This window comes from Macrobrachium rosenbergii, chromosome 26, assembly GCF_040412425.1.
Source record: "Macrobrachium rosenbergii isolate ZJJX-2024 chromosome 26, ASM4041242v1, whole genome shotgun sequence".
In the NCBI taxonomy this organism is placed as follows: domain Eukaryota; kingdom Metazoa; phylum Arthropoda; class Malacostraca; order Decapoda; family Palaemonidae; genus Macrobrachium; species Macrobrachium rosenbergii.
Window position 1 is genome coordinate 27,008,778 of NC_089766.1, and position 16,451 is coordinate 27,025,228.

Below are 16,451 nucleotides of genomic sequence, written 5' to 3' on the forward strand. Positions count from 1 at the left end.
CAATAAGCCATTAAAGTAGAAGAGCACCATATGGTATAGAGCATCTTAAAGAAAATAAAAGTCAGGGGCTGTTGATCACACTTCTCACGTGGCCTGCAACAAGAGGTGATTATTTCAGTCTGCAAAAATTTTGAAAATTTAAAATACAACCTATAGTTTCTATTGCAAAACAGTATTACTCTTTATGCTGTAGTGCTAGCAAGAGTAAAACACAAATAGGAAGTCTACAAGTATTACTCAACAGTACTCTACTAGTAGAAATCACAAGCCTACACTAGGCAAAACAATAGGTGATTAATGGAACAATAAGAGAGGCATTTCAGCAGTAAGAAAAACACTCCTTACAAAAACAGAAATGTGACAATATTATTAAAATCTAGCAGACACGTGTTTTATAAAAAAAAATAATCTATATGGCATGGATGTATAAAGTGCTAAACAAAAATATTTGCACATGAAAAAATACTAAACAAAAAGGAATGTATGTCAACACTGAGGATTTAAAAATAAACCTAAAGTTTAGAATATAACACCAATATTTGTTGCATACTTCAAAAACACATTCACATCTGTAACACAGGATAACCTACTAGAATCTGGAACTGGAGAACTAGAAGATGGTGGTATAGAAGATGAAGGCATTAAAGGCTCAGAGGACACATCAGGCGGCACAGCAGCGACAGGATCGATAGGTGCAGATGGGAGCAGGAGTTCGTCGCCAGGTAGATTTTGTGCTGTGGTAAAGCAAGCAGTTAAGCATGTGAATGCTAACCAAAACTCCAAGCATCTTTTAGCTAGTCCTGTGATCATTGTCTTTATTCATTCTTGCTGTGATTTACAATAAGATTTCAAAAAGACGTGACTCTAGAATATTAAGATTGATGGTGAGATTATGGTGGGAAGATGTTTTACCAATTAAGAAGGAGCCCAGAAATGTAGTGTAATGAGGTATAAAAGTACACTGAAATTTCACTGACCAAAGTGGTATGGCATGTGATGGAAGAGATGATGAATAGTTGGTTAGAAAAAAGCCATACATATGGACAAAGAAAGAGGAAGGCCTGTTGGATGGCCCAGGAATTCACTGAACAGGGGGACTGATGAATGTCTAGACCTGATGGGCATTCAGGTAGCTATGGTAAAAGTTTGCATATATGAAACTTTTTGTTCACTTCTTTATTAGTTAGTAATAGTTATTTTAAAGTGTCACTTTTTTCAGATTTGTGAATGACTTGTTTATAAACCCAGTTGTACCCTCATATTGTTTAAATGAATGCAACAGGGAGGACTGAGAGTTGGCAGTGGAGAGCTTGAGGAGGAAGAATGAATTCTGTTATGTCACTTTTCTACTTTCTCTCCTGCTACTCCATGTGTACCCCTGAGGCAGTTGCAGTGTGTTAACAAGATTAAAGAAAGTTATTCAGAACACCCTTGCTGACAACTTCTTTTTAGTATTCATTAATGTAAATTTACATTGGAATTTGGTAATTAGTTGGCAACAGTGAAATTTGGTGTTCAGAGTTGTGACAGAAGAGTTTGGCGTGTGTTTGATCGAAATACTGAGCTTGAACTTCAACACAAGTTGCGACACTTCTTTATACTAGGCAAAATACTATTTGTAAAACAAATAAGTGTAAAATCTTAGTTAAGTATTACTAAGTATAAGATTTGTAAAAAAAATTATTATTATAAGTATTAGTCATATAACTGTGTGTGTATATGTCCATACTAATCAAGCTAGGTTTTAAGAAAGGAACTTGTTTTTGTTTTTTTAAACCTTGTAACATCTCCACAAGCCCTTCGTTGGCTGAGTCGGTTGAGCTTCAGACTGTCACTCGATGGGCCGGAGTTCAATTCCCCCGGCCGGCTGATGAAGAGTTAGAGGAATTTATTTCTGGTGATAGAAATTCATTTCTCGCTATAATGTCGTTCGGATTCCACAATAAGCTGTAGGTCCCGTTGCTAAGTAACCAGTTGGTTCTTAGCCACGTAAAATAACTCTAATCCTTCGGGCCAGCCCTAGGAGAGCTGTTAATCAGCTCAGTGGTCTGGTAAAACTAAGGTATACTTAACATCTCCACAATCCACACCCAAAACAGGACAGAAGTGTGTTGTTTCATTTATAACCTTTTAAAATGGTAATATTTACGATGAGGTGCTTTACAATGATCTCAAAAACCAGCTGGAATATGGCTGGAAATTTCTGATGCACAGGAATGCACAAAAACTTACCCCTTAAGCATAAAATCAGGGAAAATGCAATAAATGGCAAGATTGTAAAATCTGGCTTTACTTTTGGCACTTTTTTTTTCAAATTGATACCAATTCATATCCTTATGATTAAAGGACAACGGAAAACCAATAGCAAAAAGCTGCACTAAAGCAATCATAGTATTAAATGAAACATGAACACCCCTTCCAAAGCCATAAATTATGTAATGAAAAGTCAACTTTGCCTGTAATGAAGATAAATACAGTATTCAGTGCAGTTTAATGATTTGTAATAATGAAGAAAAAAATTAGAACATTTTTGACTCATGCAGCTGGTTATTCAAAACTACCATCTTGAAAACATTTAAGATTAAGGAAAAATTTGTCTTTTTAATTTTAATTTTAAATACAATTTCAATATTGAAGTTATATATACATATGAAGCACCTATCCATTTCTACAAGATACTGCCCATCAGTGTCTGCAAGTGGAAGAAAAGTTAAATATGAAATTGGTTACTTTATAAATTAGTTACCACATACAGTACTTTAAATTACAGTAGTATATTATTTATGGCACTGAAACAACAAAGCCAGCTTGGTCTAGGTATAGAGTAGCAGCAATACACCAGTGGATTGTAACAATTCCCTAAATCACCAATGGGAAAAAAATCTGTAGTTTCACAAAGCTCTACAGCATTAACTCAATCACTCCAATATGAAGCAATTTAAGATGGTCATTACAGTAAATTCAATTCTCTATTTTAGATTCTAAGAGAGGTGGCCCCTCAAGTACTAACTACAGAGCACTTTGCATCATGGGACACTGATGACAGTACCCCACAACTGGGTACAGTACAGTGTTTTTTCATCTGAAAAGTTAAACATACCAGGAAGCTACGCTCACTCTATTTTACAGTGCTGGCTGAGATGTCATCACAGGCCAAGTGTTAAAAAAGCCATATAACACATATGGATAGCTTTGGGCTTTTGTACTGATATTTGAAACTGAAATTTTGAAGAGAGCTATGCCTAGCATAGTTTAATTTCTTTTCATTTTACTACCACAGGCAGTCCCCAGTTAATAGCGGGGGTTCCGTTCCTGGCAAGAGTGCCACAAACCGAAAATCACTGATAAATGAAAATCGCCGATAATTATGGTAATAAATGGCGTTTACAATGTCGTAGGAGCGATAAATTGCTTATTGGTGCCGTTAACCCTTTAACGCCGAAGCCCTATTTACAAAAATGTCTCCCGTATGCCGGCGGCGTTCAGTGAGTTAGCGGCGAAGCAGAAAAAAAGTTTTTTTCAAAAAATCACAGCACGCTTAGTTTTTAAGATTAAGAGTTCATTTTTGGCTCATTTTTTTTTGTCATTGCCTGAAGTTTAGTATGCAACCATCAGAAATGAAAAAAATATCATTATCATATATAAATATTGGAATATATGACAGCGAAAAAAAAAACATATATAATTGTATACAAATCGCGCTGTAAGCAAAACAGTTAAAGCTAATGAGTTAATTTTTTTTAGTTGTATTGTACACTAAATTGCGATGATTTTGGTATATAACAAATTTTAAAACGATCAAAGCAACACAAAGAAAATATTATCACAAAATGATGCATGAATTCGTAACGTGCGGACGTAAAAGAATGTTTTTTTCAAAAATTCACCATAAATCGAAATATTGTGCTAGAGACTTCCCGTTTGTTGAAAAATGAAGCTAATTGATTGAATATTACTAGACTGTAAGAGTTTTATCTTACAATTTCAGTTTTCGACCATTTCAGTCGAGTTAAAGTTGACCGAAAGTCGAATTTTTTCTATTTATCATGATTTATATGGAAATATTTCAAAACTGATAAAAGCTACAACCATGAGTTATTTTTTGTTGTATTGTACATAAAATTGTGCACATTTTCATATATAAAACATTATGTAACGACTAATATAAAGCCGTGCAAATATTACGACAACGAGACGAAAGAATTTCTGAGATGTTGGCCGAGTTACAGCGCAGGCGTAAGGAAAATGTTTTTAAAAATTCACCATAAAACGAAATATTGTGCTAGAGACTTTCAATTTATTGCAAAATGAAGTTAAACGATTGAATATTACTAGAATGTAAGAGTTTTAGCTTACAATTGCGTTTTTTTACCATTTCGGTCGAGTTAAAGTTGACCGAAGGTTGAAATTTTGGCAGTTATCGTGACTTATGTGAAAATATTTCAAAACTGATAAAAGCTACAACCATGAGCTATTTTCTGTTGTATTCTACATGAAATTGCGCACATTTTCATATATAAAAGTTTATGTAACGACTAATGTAAAACGATGCAAACATTACGACAACATGAAGAAAGAATTTCTGAGATGTTCGGCCGAGTTACAGCGCGCAGACGTAAGGAAAAAAATTTTTTTTTTCAGAAATTCACCATAAATCGAAATATTGTGCTAGAGACTTCCAGTTTGTTGCAAAATGAAGGTACATGATTGAATATTACTAGAATGTAAGAGTTTTAGCTTATAATTGCATTTTTTTACCATTTCGGTCGAGTTAAAGTTGACCAAAGCTTGAAATTTTGGCAGTTATTGTGATTTATATGAAAATATTTCAAAACTGATAAAAGCTACAACCATGAGTTATTTTCTGTTGTATTCTACATGAAATTGCGCACATTTTCATATATAAAACTTTATGTAACGACTAATATAAAATAGTGTAAACATTACGACAACGTGATTTAAAGAATTTCTGGCGGACGTAAGGAAAAAAGTTTTTTCAGAAATTCACCATAAATCGAAATATTGTGCTAGTGACTTCCAATTGGTTGCAAAATGAAGGTAAATGATTGAATATTACTAGATCGTAAGAGTTTTAGCTTAAAATTGCGTTTTTTTGACCATTTCAGTCGAGTCAAAGTTGACCGAAGGTTGAAATTTTGGCAGTTATCGTGGTTTATATGAAAATATTTCCAAACTGATAAAAGCTACAACCATGGGTTGTATTTTGCTATATTGTACATGAAATTGCGCACATTTTCATATATAAAACTTTATGTAACGGCTAATATAGAACAGTGCAAAAATTACGACAAAATGACGAAAGAATTTATGAAATTTTCGGCTGAGTTACCGCCTGTGCGTAAGAAAAAAGTTTTTTTCAAAAATTCACCATAAATCGAAATATTGTGCTAGAGACTTCCAATTTGTTGCAAAATGAAGGTACATGATTGAATATTACTAGAATGTAAGAGTTTTAGCTTACAATTGCGTTTTTCGACCATTTCGGTCGAGTCAAAGTTGACCGAAGTTTGAAATTTTTTGTAGTCGACGTACGGTACGTCCACTCGGCACCCAACAGACAATTTTAGTCGACGTATGATACGTCCAATAGGCGTTTAAGGGTTAACTGCTTACCGACGCCGGTAAACCGCTTACCGATGCCGATAAACCACTTACCAACGCTGATAAACAGCTTATCAACGCAATAAACTGCTTACCGACGCCGATAAACCGCTTACTGATGCCGAAAATCGCTTACTGTCAGCAAAAATCTGGTTAATGACATCATTAGACAAGCTCTGTAAAACCAGATCACTGTTAACCAATAAGCGTGGACTGCCTGTATTTGGAGAAAAAGCTGATTTTTGTTATTTTTATGGAAGAGGCAAAACAACTCATGTTTATTTAAGATAAAGAAAACCTTAAAAGTCAAATCTGGGAGATTTAAATAATTTCAAAACCCAAAAAATATGCTTATGTTTGAATATGATGGACTCTCAGTAAGGAGCTTTGACTATCCATGATGAAAAAAAAAGTTTGTGGATCCATAATAACTGCAGCAGCTTATTAAATACCCACCATTGTGTATCTACAGTAATTAGATGTAAAAAATTTGTCCAGTTTCTTTTTATCTTACTGGAGAGTGATTTCAAACAACAATCTGCATGTTAACCACAAATTGGTTACTTTTGAGTTATTTCACTGAATTTAGTCACCAAATAGCTTCCTTCTCCTCATGACATTTTACATCAGTAAGTTATGAACCAATTGTAGATGGTGCTAAACCAACTTCAACTCCCATGCTACAGCAACTACAGTACTGTCTTGGTAAGTAATGACAAACACTTTTGATGATGACCTTCTTCACTGGAAAACTGCAAAAACATTTTGAAACTCCAAGCTTCTACCTCTGAGGGGTGTCTTTTGAATACATGACACATAGACACCACACTGAAGATGTGGGGTGTAACACTTTAACACTTGTGGTTTTCCAATACAAGACCTTAACACTTGTGGTTTTCCAATACAAGACCTCATCAACAGTGGTCTATATTACTTGACCAAGTTAAGTACACCTTAGTTTAACCAGACCACTGAGCTGATTAACAGCTCTCCTAGGGCTGGCCTGAAGGATTAGACTTATTTTACGTGGCTAAGAACCAACTGGTTACCTAGCAACAGGACCTACAGCTTATTGTGGAATCCAAACCACATTACACCGAGAAATGAATTTCTATCACCATAAATAAATTCCTCTAATCCTTCATTGGCCGGCTGGAGAGTCGAACGCGGGCCCAGCAGAGTGCTAGCCAAGTACGATATCGACCCGTCCAACGAGGAACTATTACTTGACCAATGGTTTGAAAATGAATCTCAATTAATTATGGTCTTCGGAGTAGAAACAAAATTTTACTGAGTTCAAAAAAAATGAGCAGTCAAAGAATTTACTGGTCACACTTGTGCTATCCATGATCAATAAAGAGTTCTATAAGGTACTGATCACACAAATATTCTTGCAAGCTGGCAGCAAAGCCCTGAATGGTATGGAAAAATGTCAGATGCTCCAGAGCAACAAAGCATATTAGCAAAAACTCTTGAGAATAAGGTGGCTTTATTCTTACTTTGTAATAAAGCTTCTGTGGGTGATGGAGCATCAACGAACTGATTTTCTTCGCCTTCTGGAGGGATGTATACAAAAGTTCCAGCAGCTTCTGCGGCACGCATTTCTTCTATGGGGTTCCGCTCATGATTACCCTGGAACAAAAAATAATTGAATGTATGACAACGCTGACCATATTGTTAAATAAAACTGAAAACCTATTTCATGACACACTATGTCCTATTATAAGTGTTCACTGATGCAGTACGTTATCATTATTAAAATCACAGTGCTGAGCCTTATATCTAGAATCCATAATAAATGCCACAAAATATTGCATCAGTTCCTTTAAAGTTTCAGACAAAAGGCATATGGCAGATTCAGCAAGGAGCATCTGGCAACTGTTGGCCAGGCGGCGCTGGCACATGAAGTGCCATGATGACAGACTAACCGTTTCTATCACTTGGTTATGAGTTGCCCAAGAGCAAGAGGCCATTCCTGAACAAGGCTGGCTTGATAGAAAACAAACGAAAGAGTCACTCGCTAATGGATGCTATGCGGGCAATGTGTATCCTGGTAGCGGAGTTAAATAACATTTTATTTAAAGGACATTAAAATTCTGATTGTTCTTTTGCATGTTTTTCTTTTCCTGTAACTTGGCCTACACCAGTTTTTTTTGGTCTGAAGGAGGTTTTATTTTAGCACTCAAAGTCTGTAGGTCTATATGTTTTGCGTATATAGTGTGAAAAACAAAACTATCAGATTTTGTTTGTCACAATCAAAATATAAAATAAATGTTGAATATTAACCTATAAGTGTTTGGCTAGGCCTAATGATCCTTGCCTGATCTTGAAAGCTAGGGAATCCTATAATATGCAGTTTGATTTTGTTATTAAATATTTGTGTGGTATTATATTTTCAAAATTAATAATGTGTTCTTTTACAGCCGTTATGCAAATATACAACTGATCATTTCACTGTTGAATGGCCTCCTTGAATTGTCCAGTTGACCCAATTCTGAACCCATATGGTTGAGGACTGAATCATTCACTCCGTGAGAGAAAAATGTTTATACTCTCTACAATGAAATAAAACAGAAAAACAAAAATAATATACTTCCATATATTATTAACATCAGAATGGGTGGTAGATAATACTGATAGTGAGCAAGAGGTTGAAAAATTAACATTAAAATATTTCTTATAGTAGAAAAATATTAACCTGTAAAACTTCAATAAACACTTTCGAATATAATTAAAGAACATCATCATCTAAAGATGTCAATATATTCTTTCGAACAAAATTAAAGAAACACAACAATAAATTATGTTTATTCCATATATCCAGTAAAAGTGGTTTTTCTAGCCAATTTCAGTTTATGAATGCTATTCACATCCTGATATTTAGTGTAACCCCAAAAGCACCAATACTGTAACTCTGTTCACACATGACATTACCAGTTACCATTCATTTTAGGCCTATGTGACTCCCATTAAACCATTCATTTATAAAAGAAAACAATATTCCTAATTTCCTTCTCTGGTATACCTGAATTCTCCTTTATTTTTGTAAACAATTTTCTATTTCAGTTTAACACTTTTGATAGTACTGAAAATTGGCATACGTAAAATTTAGAACTAATCATGCATCCAAAGCGGTCTACTGTACTCAACATTAGACACTGCAGGCATGCCAACCAAACCTCATATGGCAATGCATTTCACCACCCTTCAGGAAAGTGGACTGTATTTAGTTTAAGGAATTTATAAATGATATATTTTTCATAATTACATTAGTTTAAAGAAATTATATAAATCATATATTTTTCATATATCTTATTTGCTAACTTAAAGCAACATTCTTTTAACAGAAAGATATTAAACAGGTGATAATCTGATAACGTTAGATATGCCAATCACTACCCACTTATGTTTTATTGGTAAAATAACCTTTTAACAGAAGCTCTTTATACACTTGATACTCTGTTAACACGGTTGGTAGGACTGTTCATATCTAAACATAATGAAATATTTCATAATGATTTGGACATAATACTTAAAAAAGTGCATAAAACATGAATTTTTCTTGGTTTTAATTTTCACTTGCTTTAATTGATTCTTCTTTTCAAATTATAAAAAATTTCTCACTAATTAACATACAGACTATAAAAAAAAGAAATACAATCTGAACAATATATTTCATAAAGTGATGCAATATATAATAGCATAATTGTACTAGTACATTACATAGTCTTAACCATTTGAGATTTTTAATTTACCAAAAATAAAACAAGGGGCTATAAAATTTAATTTTATTATGCACATACGGATGCATGCTGTCATGGAGACCAGCATATACTCATATTCTGAATTATAGCAATTTTTTTTAATGACAAACCACTGTTCTACTCAGTGAACTTGTGCCACTCAAGTATAATTTCCATTTTTTTTAATACATTTTGTGATGATATACATGCTCAACTAGTAATAAATCTGATATAACTGGAAAGGAAATTTATCATACTGTTATAATGAGTAGAAAGAAACTGGCTATCCCTTTTCTAGTATTTATTGTGAATTTTTAAAGTAAAATTTAAAATTATGGCTAACTTTTTACTGATATGAAATTTTCTTATTTTTTGCAAATAAATTTAAACTCTTAGTTTTAAAATGACACTAGGAACATGAAGTATAATGTTACACAATGATCAATGAAAATTATTGATAAGCTTGGTCAGTGAAGGTCAGTGTTCCCATGCAGCCATAAACACATGGACAGTACCAGTAATCAGATACAGAGTGGGAGTAGTGGAGTGGACAAAGGCTGATCTCCATAGCATAGACCAGAAAACTAGGAAACACATGACAATACACAAAGCACTACACCCAAGAGCAAATACAGACTATACATAACACAAAAGGAAGGAGGGAGAGGTCTACTAAGCATAGAGGACTGTGTCAACATCCAGAGCAGAGCACTGGGGCAATATCTGAAAACCAGCGAAGACAAGTTGCTACGGAGTGCATGGGAAGAAGGACTGATAAAAGTACACAAAGAACCAGAAATATACAGGGGCAGAAGAATGAAAAACAGAACAGAGGAATGGAACAGCAAACCAATGCACAGACAGTAAATGACACAGACTAAAGGGCTGGTCAGCAATGAAACATGGCAATGGCTACAGAGGGGAGAACTCAAGAAGAAAACAGAATGAATGCTAACAGTGGTACAAGATCAGGCCCTAAGAACTGGATACGTCCAAAGAACAATAAACAGGAATAACATCTCTCCCACATGCAGGAAGTGCAATATGAAAGACAAGATCATAAACCACACAAGCGAATGTCTGGCGCTTGCACAGAACCAGTATAAAATGAGGCATGATTCAGTAGCAAAAGCCCTCCACTGGAGCCTGTGCAAGAAACACCAGCTAGCTTGCAGTAATAAGTGGTACGAACAGCAACCTGAGGGAGCGATAGATAATGGTCAGGCAAAGATCCTGTGGGACTATGGTAACAAAACAGACAGGGTGACATGTACCAATAGACTAGACTTGATGCTAATTGACAAAATCAAGAACAAAATATCACTCCATGATGTCGCAATACCATGGGACACCAGAGTAGATGAGAAAGAGAAAAAATTTGTAAGTATCACAACCTGAAAATAGAAATAAGAAGGACATGGGATATGCCAGTGGAAATTGTACCCAAGATCCCTGAAAAGGAACCTGGAAAAACTAGATGCCGAAGTAGTTCCAGGACTCATGCAGAAGAGTGTGCTATTGGAAACAGTGCACATAGTGAGAAAGTGATGGACTCCTAAGGAGGCAGGATGCAACCCAGAACCCCACACTACAAAATACCTCCCAGTCGAATAGGATGACAAAAAAAATAACAATAATGCAGGCAGGGGTTCTGTTCCGGCTGAGCACCAGTAACCGAAAATCGGCAATAATAGCGCCGAAAACACAGCTTAACGGCGCTGTTAATCGGATATTGGCTCTGATAACTGGATATAGGCACCGAAAACCCAGATTAATAGCCAATAATCCGGTAAACTACATCGCTAGCCAAGCACCATAACGCCGAAACGCTGTTAACACCTTTCACTGCCATGTGTACTGTCGGTGGTACATTGTAAAAAAGACTTAAAGGCAAGTTTGGATTTTGATGATTTTTTAAATTTTTATTTTATACAAATATATAAAAGGGTTAGAAATATCATAAAATGCATGCAAATCAAAGTTTAATAATTGAATTTTATAAAAGTAAAAAAATAAAAGCAACCTTCCTGAAATATAAAGGAAAAAAATTTGTGTCGTATTCATGATAATGTGACCATGTAAAAAGTAAGCAAAAAAGTACAATATTTCAAAAATATTTTAAATATCAACTTTTTATGGGCTGAAAATCATGAATATACCAATACGACACATTTTAGATACATCCTAGTAACATTAGAACTCATTTGAATGCATTCTTTCAAAGCATGAAGGGCATGAATGTGACTTGCCTTCACATTGAACATGTACTGTCTTTACTCTCATAGTTTTACATACTGCAATTTGGCTTCCTTCATTTTTAATAAGTATCTCATAACAACCTCTGCATCTTTTCCTCACTTCTCTACACTACCCTTCTAACCAGATCAAAACATGAACTGATCTTTTTTTCCCAGCTGGGAAGGAGAGAGGTATGACGTCATGGCGCCAGGAGGAAAATGTCAAATTGCTGTATGGTGGTTAACGTGTTAACCAATGCTCCCAGTAAGCGGAGACTGCCTGTAATGCCTTCTTAAGAAGGATGGCTGCATTGTGCGAATTAATCTTATATTGGGTCTTCTCAAGTTTTCTTATGACTTACTTTCTCTTGCATATTAATACTGATCAATAACTAGCCAGTGTTTGTATTTTGACAAAAAGAAATGTATAAACAGCATTTATACAGCAGACTTATTCTCTACTAGCTGACCAACCCAGCGCTGCCCAGGAAAACTCTGAATGACAGTCAAAGTGTAAGGGATGGAAAAAGGAAAAGGGAGAGGAGGAGGGGGGGGGAGGGGAGGGGAGGGGAGGGGGAAGGCATAGGGAAGGGAGAAGGAAGAGGGGGTAAGGTGTGTTGATGGTCCGACTAACAGTTCTACTTTTTTCATGTAAACGTTCACCATTTGAACAGTCATGGGTGAACTGACACGTGTTACAGTGGTGACTGTCATTTTTATCCAGGTATTACTGTGATGATTGTCCCTTTTATCTAGAAATTACTGAAAAAACTGTCCCTTTTATCCAGGTACAGTATTACTGTTCTCTCTGTCCCTTTTATCCAGGTACAGGTATTACTGTGGTGACTGTTCCTTTTAGCAAAGTATTACTATGAAGACTGTCCCTTTTATCCAGATGTTACTGTGCTGTCTGACACCTTTAACCAGGCATTACTGTACTGTTTGTCACCTTTAACCAGGTATTACTGTGTTGTCTGTCCCTTTTATCTAGGTATTACTGTGGTGACTGTCCCTTTTATCCAGGTGTTACTGTGCTGTCTGACACCTTTAACCAGGCATTATTGTACTGTTTGTCACCTTTAACCAGGTATTATTGTGCTGTCTGTCCCTTTTATCCAGGTACTACTGTGGTAACTGTCCTTTTTATCCAAGTATTACAATGCTGTCTGTCCCCTTTAAGCAGGTATTACTGTACTGTCTGTTCCTTTTATCCAGGTATTACTATGCTGTCTATCGCCTTCAACCAGGTATTACTGTGCTGTCTGTCCCCTTTATGGGGTGCGCCAACCACCAAATTTTGGGGCGTTATTAATTTTTCAACTGTTTTATGGCTAAACAAACATATCCTGAAGCGATAATGCTAAAAAAAATTTGTTGAGATAGGTTTATTGACAATTTTGTTCATCACTTGTATGCACTGTGAACCACAAATTGTAAAACGACACCTTTACGATTAAGTTTTATATATACTTGCCAAGTAATTATATACCCTAATAATTCTACCTCACACAGCAACTTTTTTTAATTTCATAGTAGCGTCTTTTAATTGTTTTACCTAGGTGACAGCCCTGCCCTCTATGGGGAACATTGAAACAACACGGCAGCTGGCTGACAATTCATTTATGCCCCCATGTCCATGAGAGGGGAGGAGGGAGGGCTCTAATATAGTAATTACTTGGTAAGTATATATAAAACTTTATTTTATCATAAAAATGTCATTTTTATATAAGTAACTTACCAAGTAATTACATAGCTGAATTTTACATTGAATGGCGGTGGGACACTTGGACATAATCTACTCCAAAACATTAAAGCATGATAATGACTGAAATAGAAATATCTGCCAGCATTGAACACAATGCTTGTTGTTTCCTTACCTGGCAAGGGAGCTATTGCTGGCAAGTACTGCCTCTGGTTGGTGTTCATCTTGACCTGTAGTGGCGTGGCAGTATAGCTCTGTGTTGCCTCTACTTAGGAGGGAACTTTGCAGTAAGGTATAATGTCCGATGGCTGGCAAAATTTACAAAGGTGCCCTTGCCCTGGGCACAGTACTAAGATAAAAAACCAGACCACTGTCACCTAATTTAAAAACACTAGATAAAAACCATACCCTATCCACTAAGACTGGTGTATACAGTACTCCAGTTACTTCGTATCCCCAGGCTCCCCAAAAACTCGAAAACCCTACTTCAAGGTGAAAAGATAGGAGAAAAAAAAAGTGCTTCCTATGATTCTTCACTTAATACCATGCCAGCCACGATAAAGGTCCCAGGGTACTGCAATCATTAAACACGGTTTCTACGTCTTTCAAATAGTGAGAAGCAAAAATTGATTTGCACTTCCAGTAAGTGGACTGGATAATAGTGGACAGGGACATGTTATGTCTGAATGCCAAAGAAGTGGACACACCTCTAATGTCATGTGCTTCTTCAATTAAATCTCTCAGAAAATACAACAAGGCATTCTTTGACAGAGGGCGAGACAGGTTCTTAACCAAACACCAGAGGTTATTAGAAGTAACCATAATCTTTTTTGTTCTATGTAGGTAGTGTTTCAGTGCCCTGACTGGACATACAACCCTCTCTTCTTCCTCTTGTCCTAGAGTATCTGGTAACTTCTTAACCATGAAAGAACAAGGCCAGGGCTTAGACGGGACCTCATTCTTTGCTAAAAACCTAGAAGGGCAGTAGTCCTGAGGGGTTCAAATGATGGGCCCAACAGCCATTTAAGGATCATTTAAGGATAAATCCAGATTCCAGGATACGAAAGAATTGTCCTTTTTAGATTTCATCATCTCGAAAGACTTCAACAGGTCCTTGATGTTGGGGTTTGAAGAGAAATCCAACCCTCTATGTTTAAAGACTGAGCTAAACAACTCTACAGCCTTTAATGCTCGAAGGAGACAAGTTCCTTCTATTCCTCAGGAAGAAGAGAAAGTCTGCAATCTGAGTTACAGTAGTCGTAAAAGTTGAGATTGCGACTGAGGCACCACTGTCAAAAGACTGACCACTTAGCCTGATAGACAAGGGTAGAAGATCATCTTCTCCACTGAGCAATCGCTTCTGCAGTTCGTCTTGAAAAACCCTTTGTTCTCACCTGTCAAAGCAAGAGTGGACAACCCCGTGTGTGTGTTCTGAAGTGGGGTTGTCTGAGAAGAGATGGTTTTTTGAGGAAGCATTCTTGGAAAGTCTACTGGCAGATGAAGAAGGTGTGGAAACCACTCTCTCAGGGCCAAAAGGGAGCTATGAGGGTCATGTCATATTGCCTTGCCTCTGGAACTTGTTCAAGACCTCCCTGACCATGCAGAAGGGAGGAGAGGTGCAGAGGTCTAGGTTCAACCAATCTTGCAGTATGGCATCTGTGGCCCATGCAAGGGGATCTGGGGCTGGCAAGCAATACAGAGGAGGAAGACGATGGTTCCTTGAGGTGGCGAACCAGTCTATCATTGGCTTGCCCCTTAATCTCCACAGGTTTAGGCAAACTATGGGTTCTAGGGTCCATTCTGTAAGTAGGACTTGCTTTTGACGGCTCAGATCATCCGCCATCACATTTAGTCTTCCTTATATGAACCGAGTGACCAGTCACTTGATTTCAGTCTGCCCACAGCAGTAAGTCTCTCACTACTTGACAGAGGGAAGGGGTGGGTCTCGCCCTGCTTCTGAATATAGGCTAAGGCCGTGTTGCCCACATGAACCACTACAGTGGACTAGGGAGACAAAACTCTGAAGGCCCAGAGGCACTACCGTCAGTTCTCTTACACTGATGTCTAAGCCCTGCTGATCTGGAGTCCATGTCCCAAAGACTTCTTGATTTTTTAACAAGGCTCCTAGCCTATGTCCAACGCGTTGGAATAAAAATTCAAGTCTGGGTTCAGCGGATGAAGGGACTTCCCTTCCAACAGCCTTCTTTCTTTCATTGGTCGCTGGATTGTCATCCATAAGAAAAGCCTTCTCTTGGACACAGATGGTTGTGCCCTTTCCAGTGTGTAAGCGTTTGGGTATGTGGGGGAGAGGATAGTGGTACTGGGAGGATCACTGTCTGTGGATGAACACTCCTGATTGGTTCGCTCACCAGGGATGCTGGTGGGCATTGCCCTTCATGCCGATGTCAAGAGGGAGTGGTCTCCTGCATGGTACTCAGACTGGGCTTCTCTCTCCCGATGTGTAGAGCTAACAGGAGACGCAAGAGGTGATGGTCGGTCGTATAGTCAGTTATTCTAGTGTTAGGGATAATGTCACCTCTTTTTATTCTGGAATTATTGGCGGTCCTGGCATGGTTATATATGGCAACCTCCTGAGCATAGCAAGATACCCTCTCGGAGAAGCGCATGGTAGTCATACCGATGTAGGCACTGAGGCACTCTCGGACAGGGCATTTGTATCAGTAGACCATGTTGTTGGTTCCCTTCAAGGAATCCTACAAAGAGGGGGGCCAGATTATTTTTCATCACCAGGCTGCTGGTTCTCATATTTCTGTAAAATATAATGAGCTTGATCTTTTTCTCAGGGTCAGATAGGCTGACATTGCCTTCTGTGATGGAAATGAGGGTGTGCTCATCTTCTTCATATTCCTTATAGAATATTCTCCCCATAGAAGAGTTTGATGCCATCAGGGGTGGCAGGGCGAGATTCCTGATGGTACCATCTATTCACAACTCTTCTAATGTGGCAGGGCAATGTTCCTGATGGCACCATCTACAGTATTCCTGAGTCTTCTAATGCCTTAGAAGAGTCATGAATAGATGGTGCCATCAGGAACCTCAACCTGCCACCCCTGATGACATAAAACCCTTCTACAGGGGAAATTCCACAAGGAACATGAAGACAAAGAGCACTCCCTGAAGAGTATC

General features: G+C 37.2%; 1 protein-coding gene across 3 annotated transcripts in view; it reads right to left on the minus strand.

The window, feature by feature from the left end:
• beta'COP (coatomer subunit beta') overlaps positions 1 to 16,451 on the minus strand; it is a 195,063-nt gene that overhangs the window by 23,871 nt on the left and 154,741 nt on the right. For all 3 annotated transcript variants that reach the window (XM_067128419.1, XM_067128418.1, XM_067128417.1), the window contains exons 16-17: positions 7,122 to 7,254; positions 591 to 734 (exon numbers count right to left, since the gene is read on the minus strand). In XM_067128419.1, the coding sequence (XP_066984520.1) occupies positions 591 to 734; positions 7,122 to 7,254 (277 nt within the window). The remainder of the gene's footprint in view (positions 1 to 590; positions 735 to 7,121; positions 7,255 to 16,451) is intronic.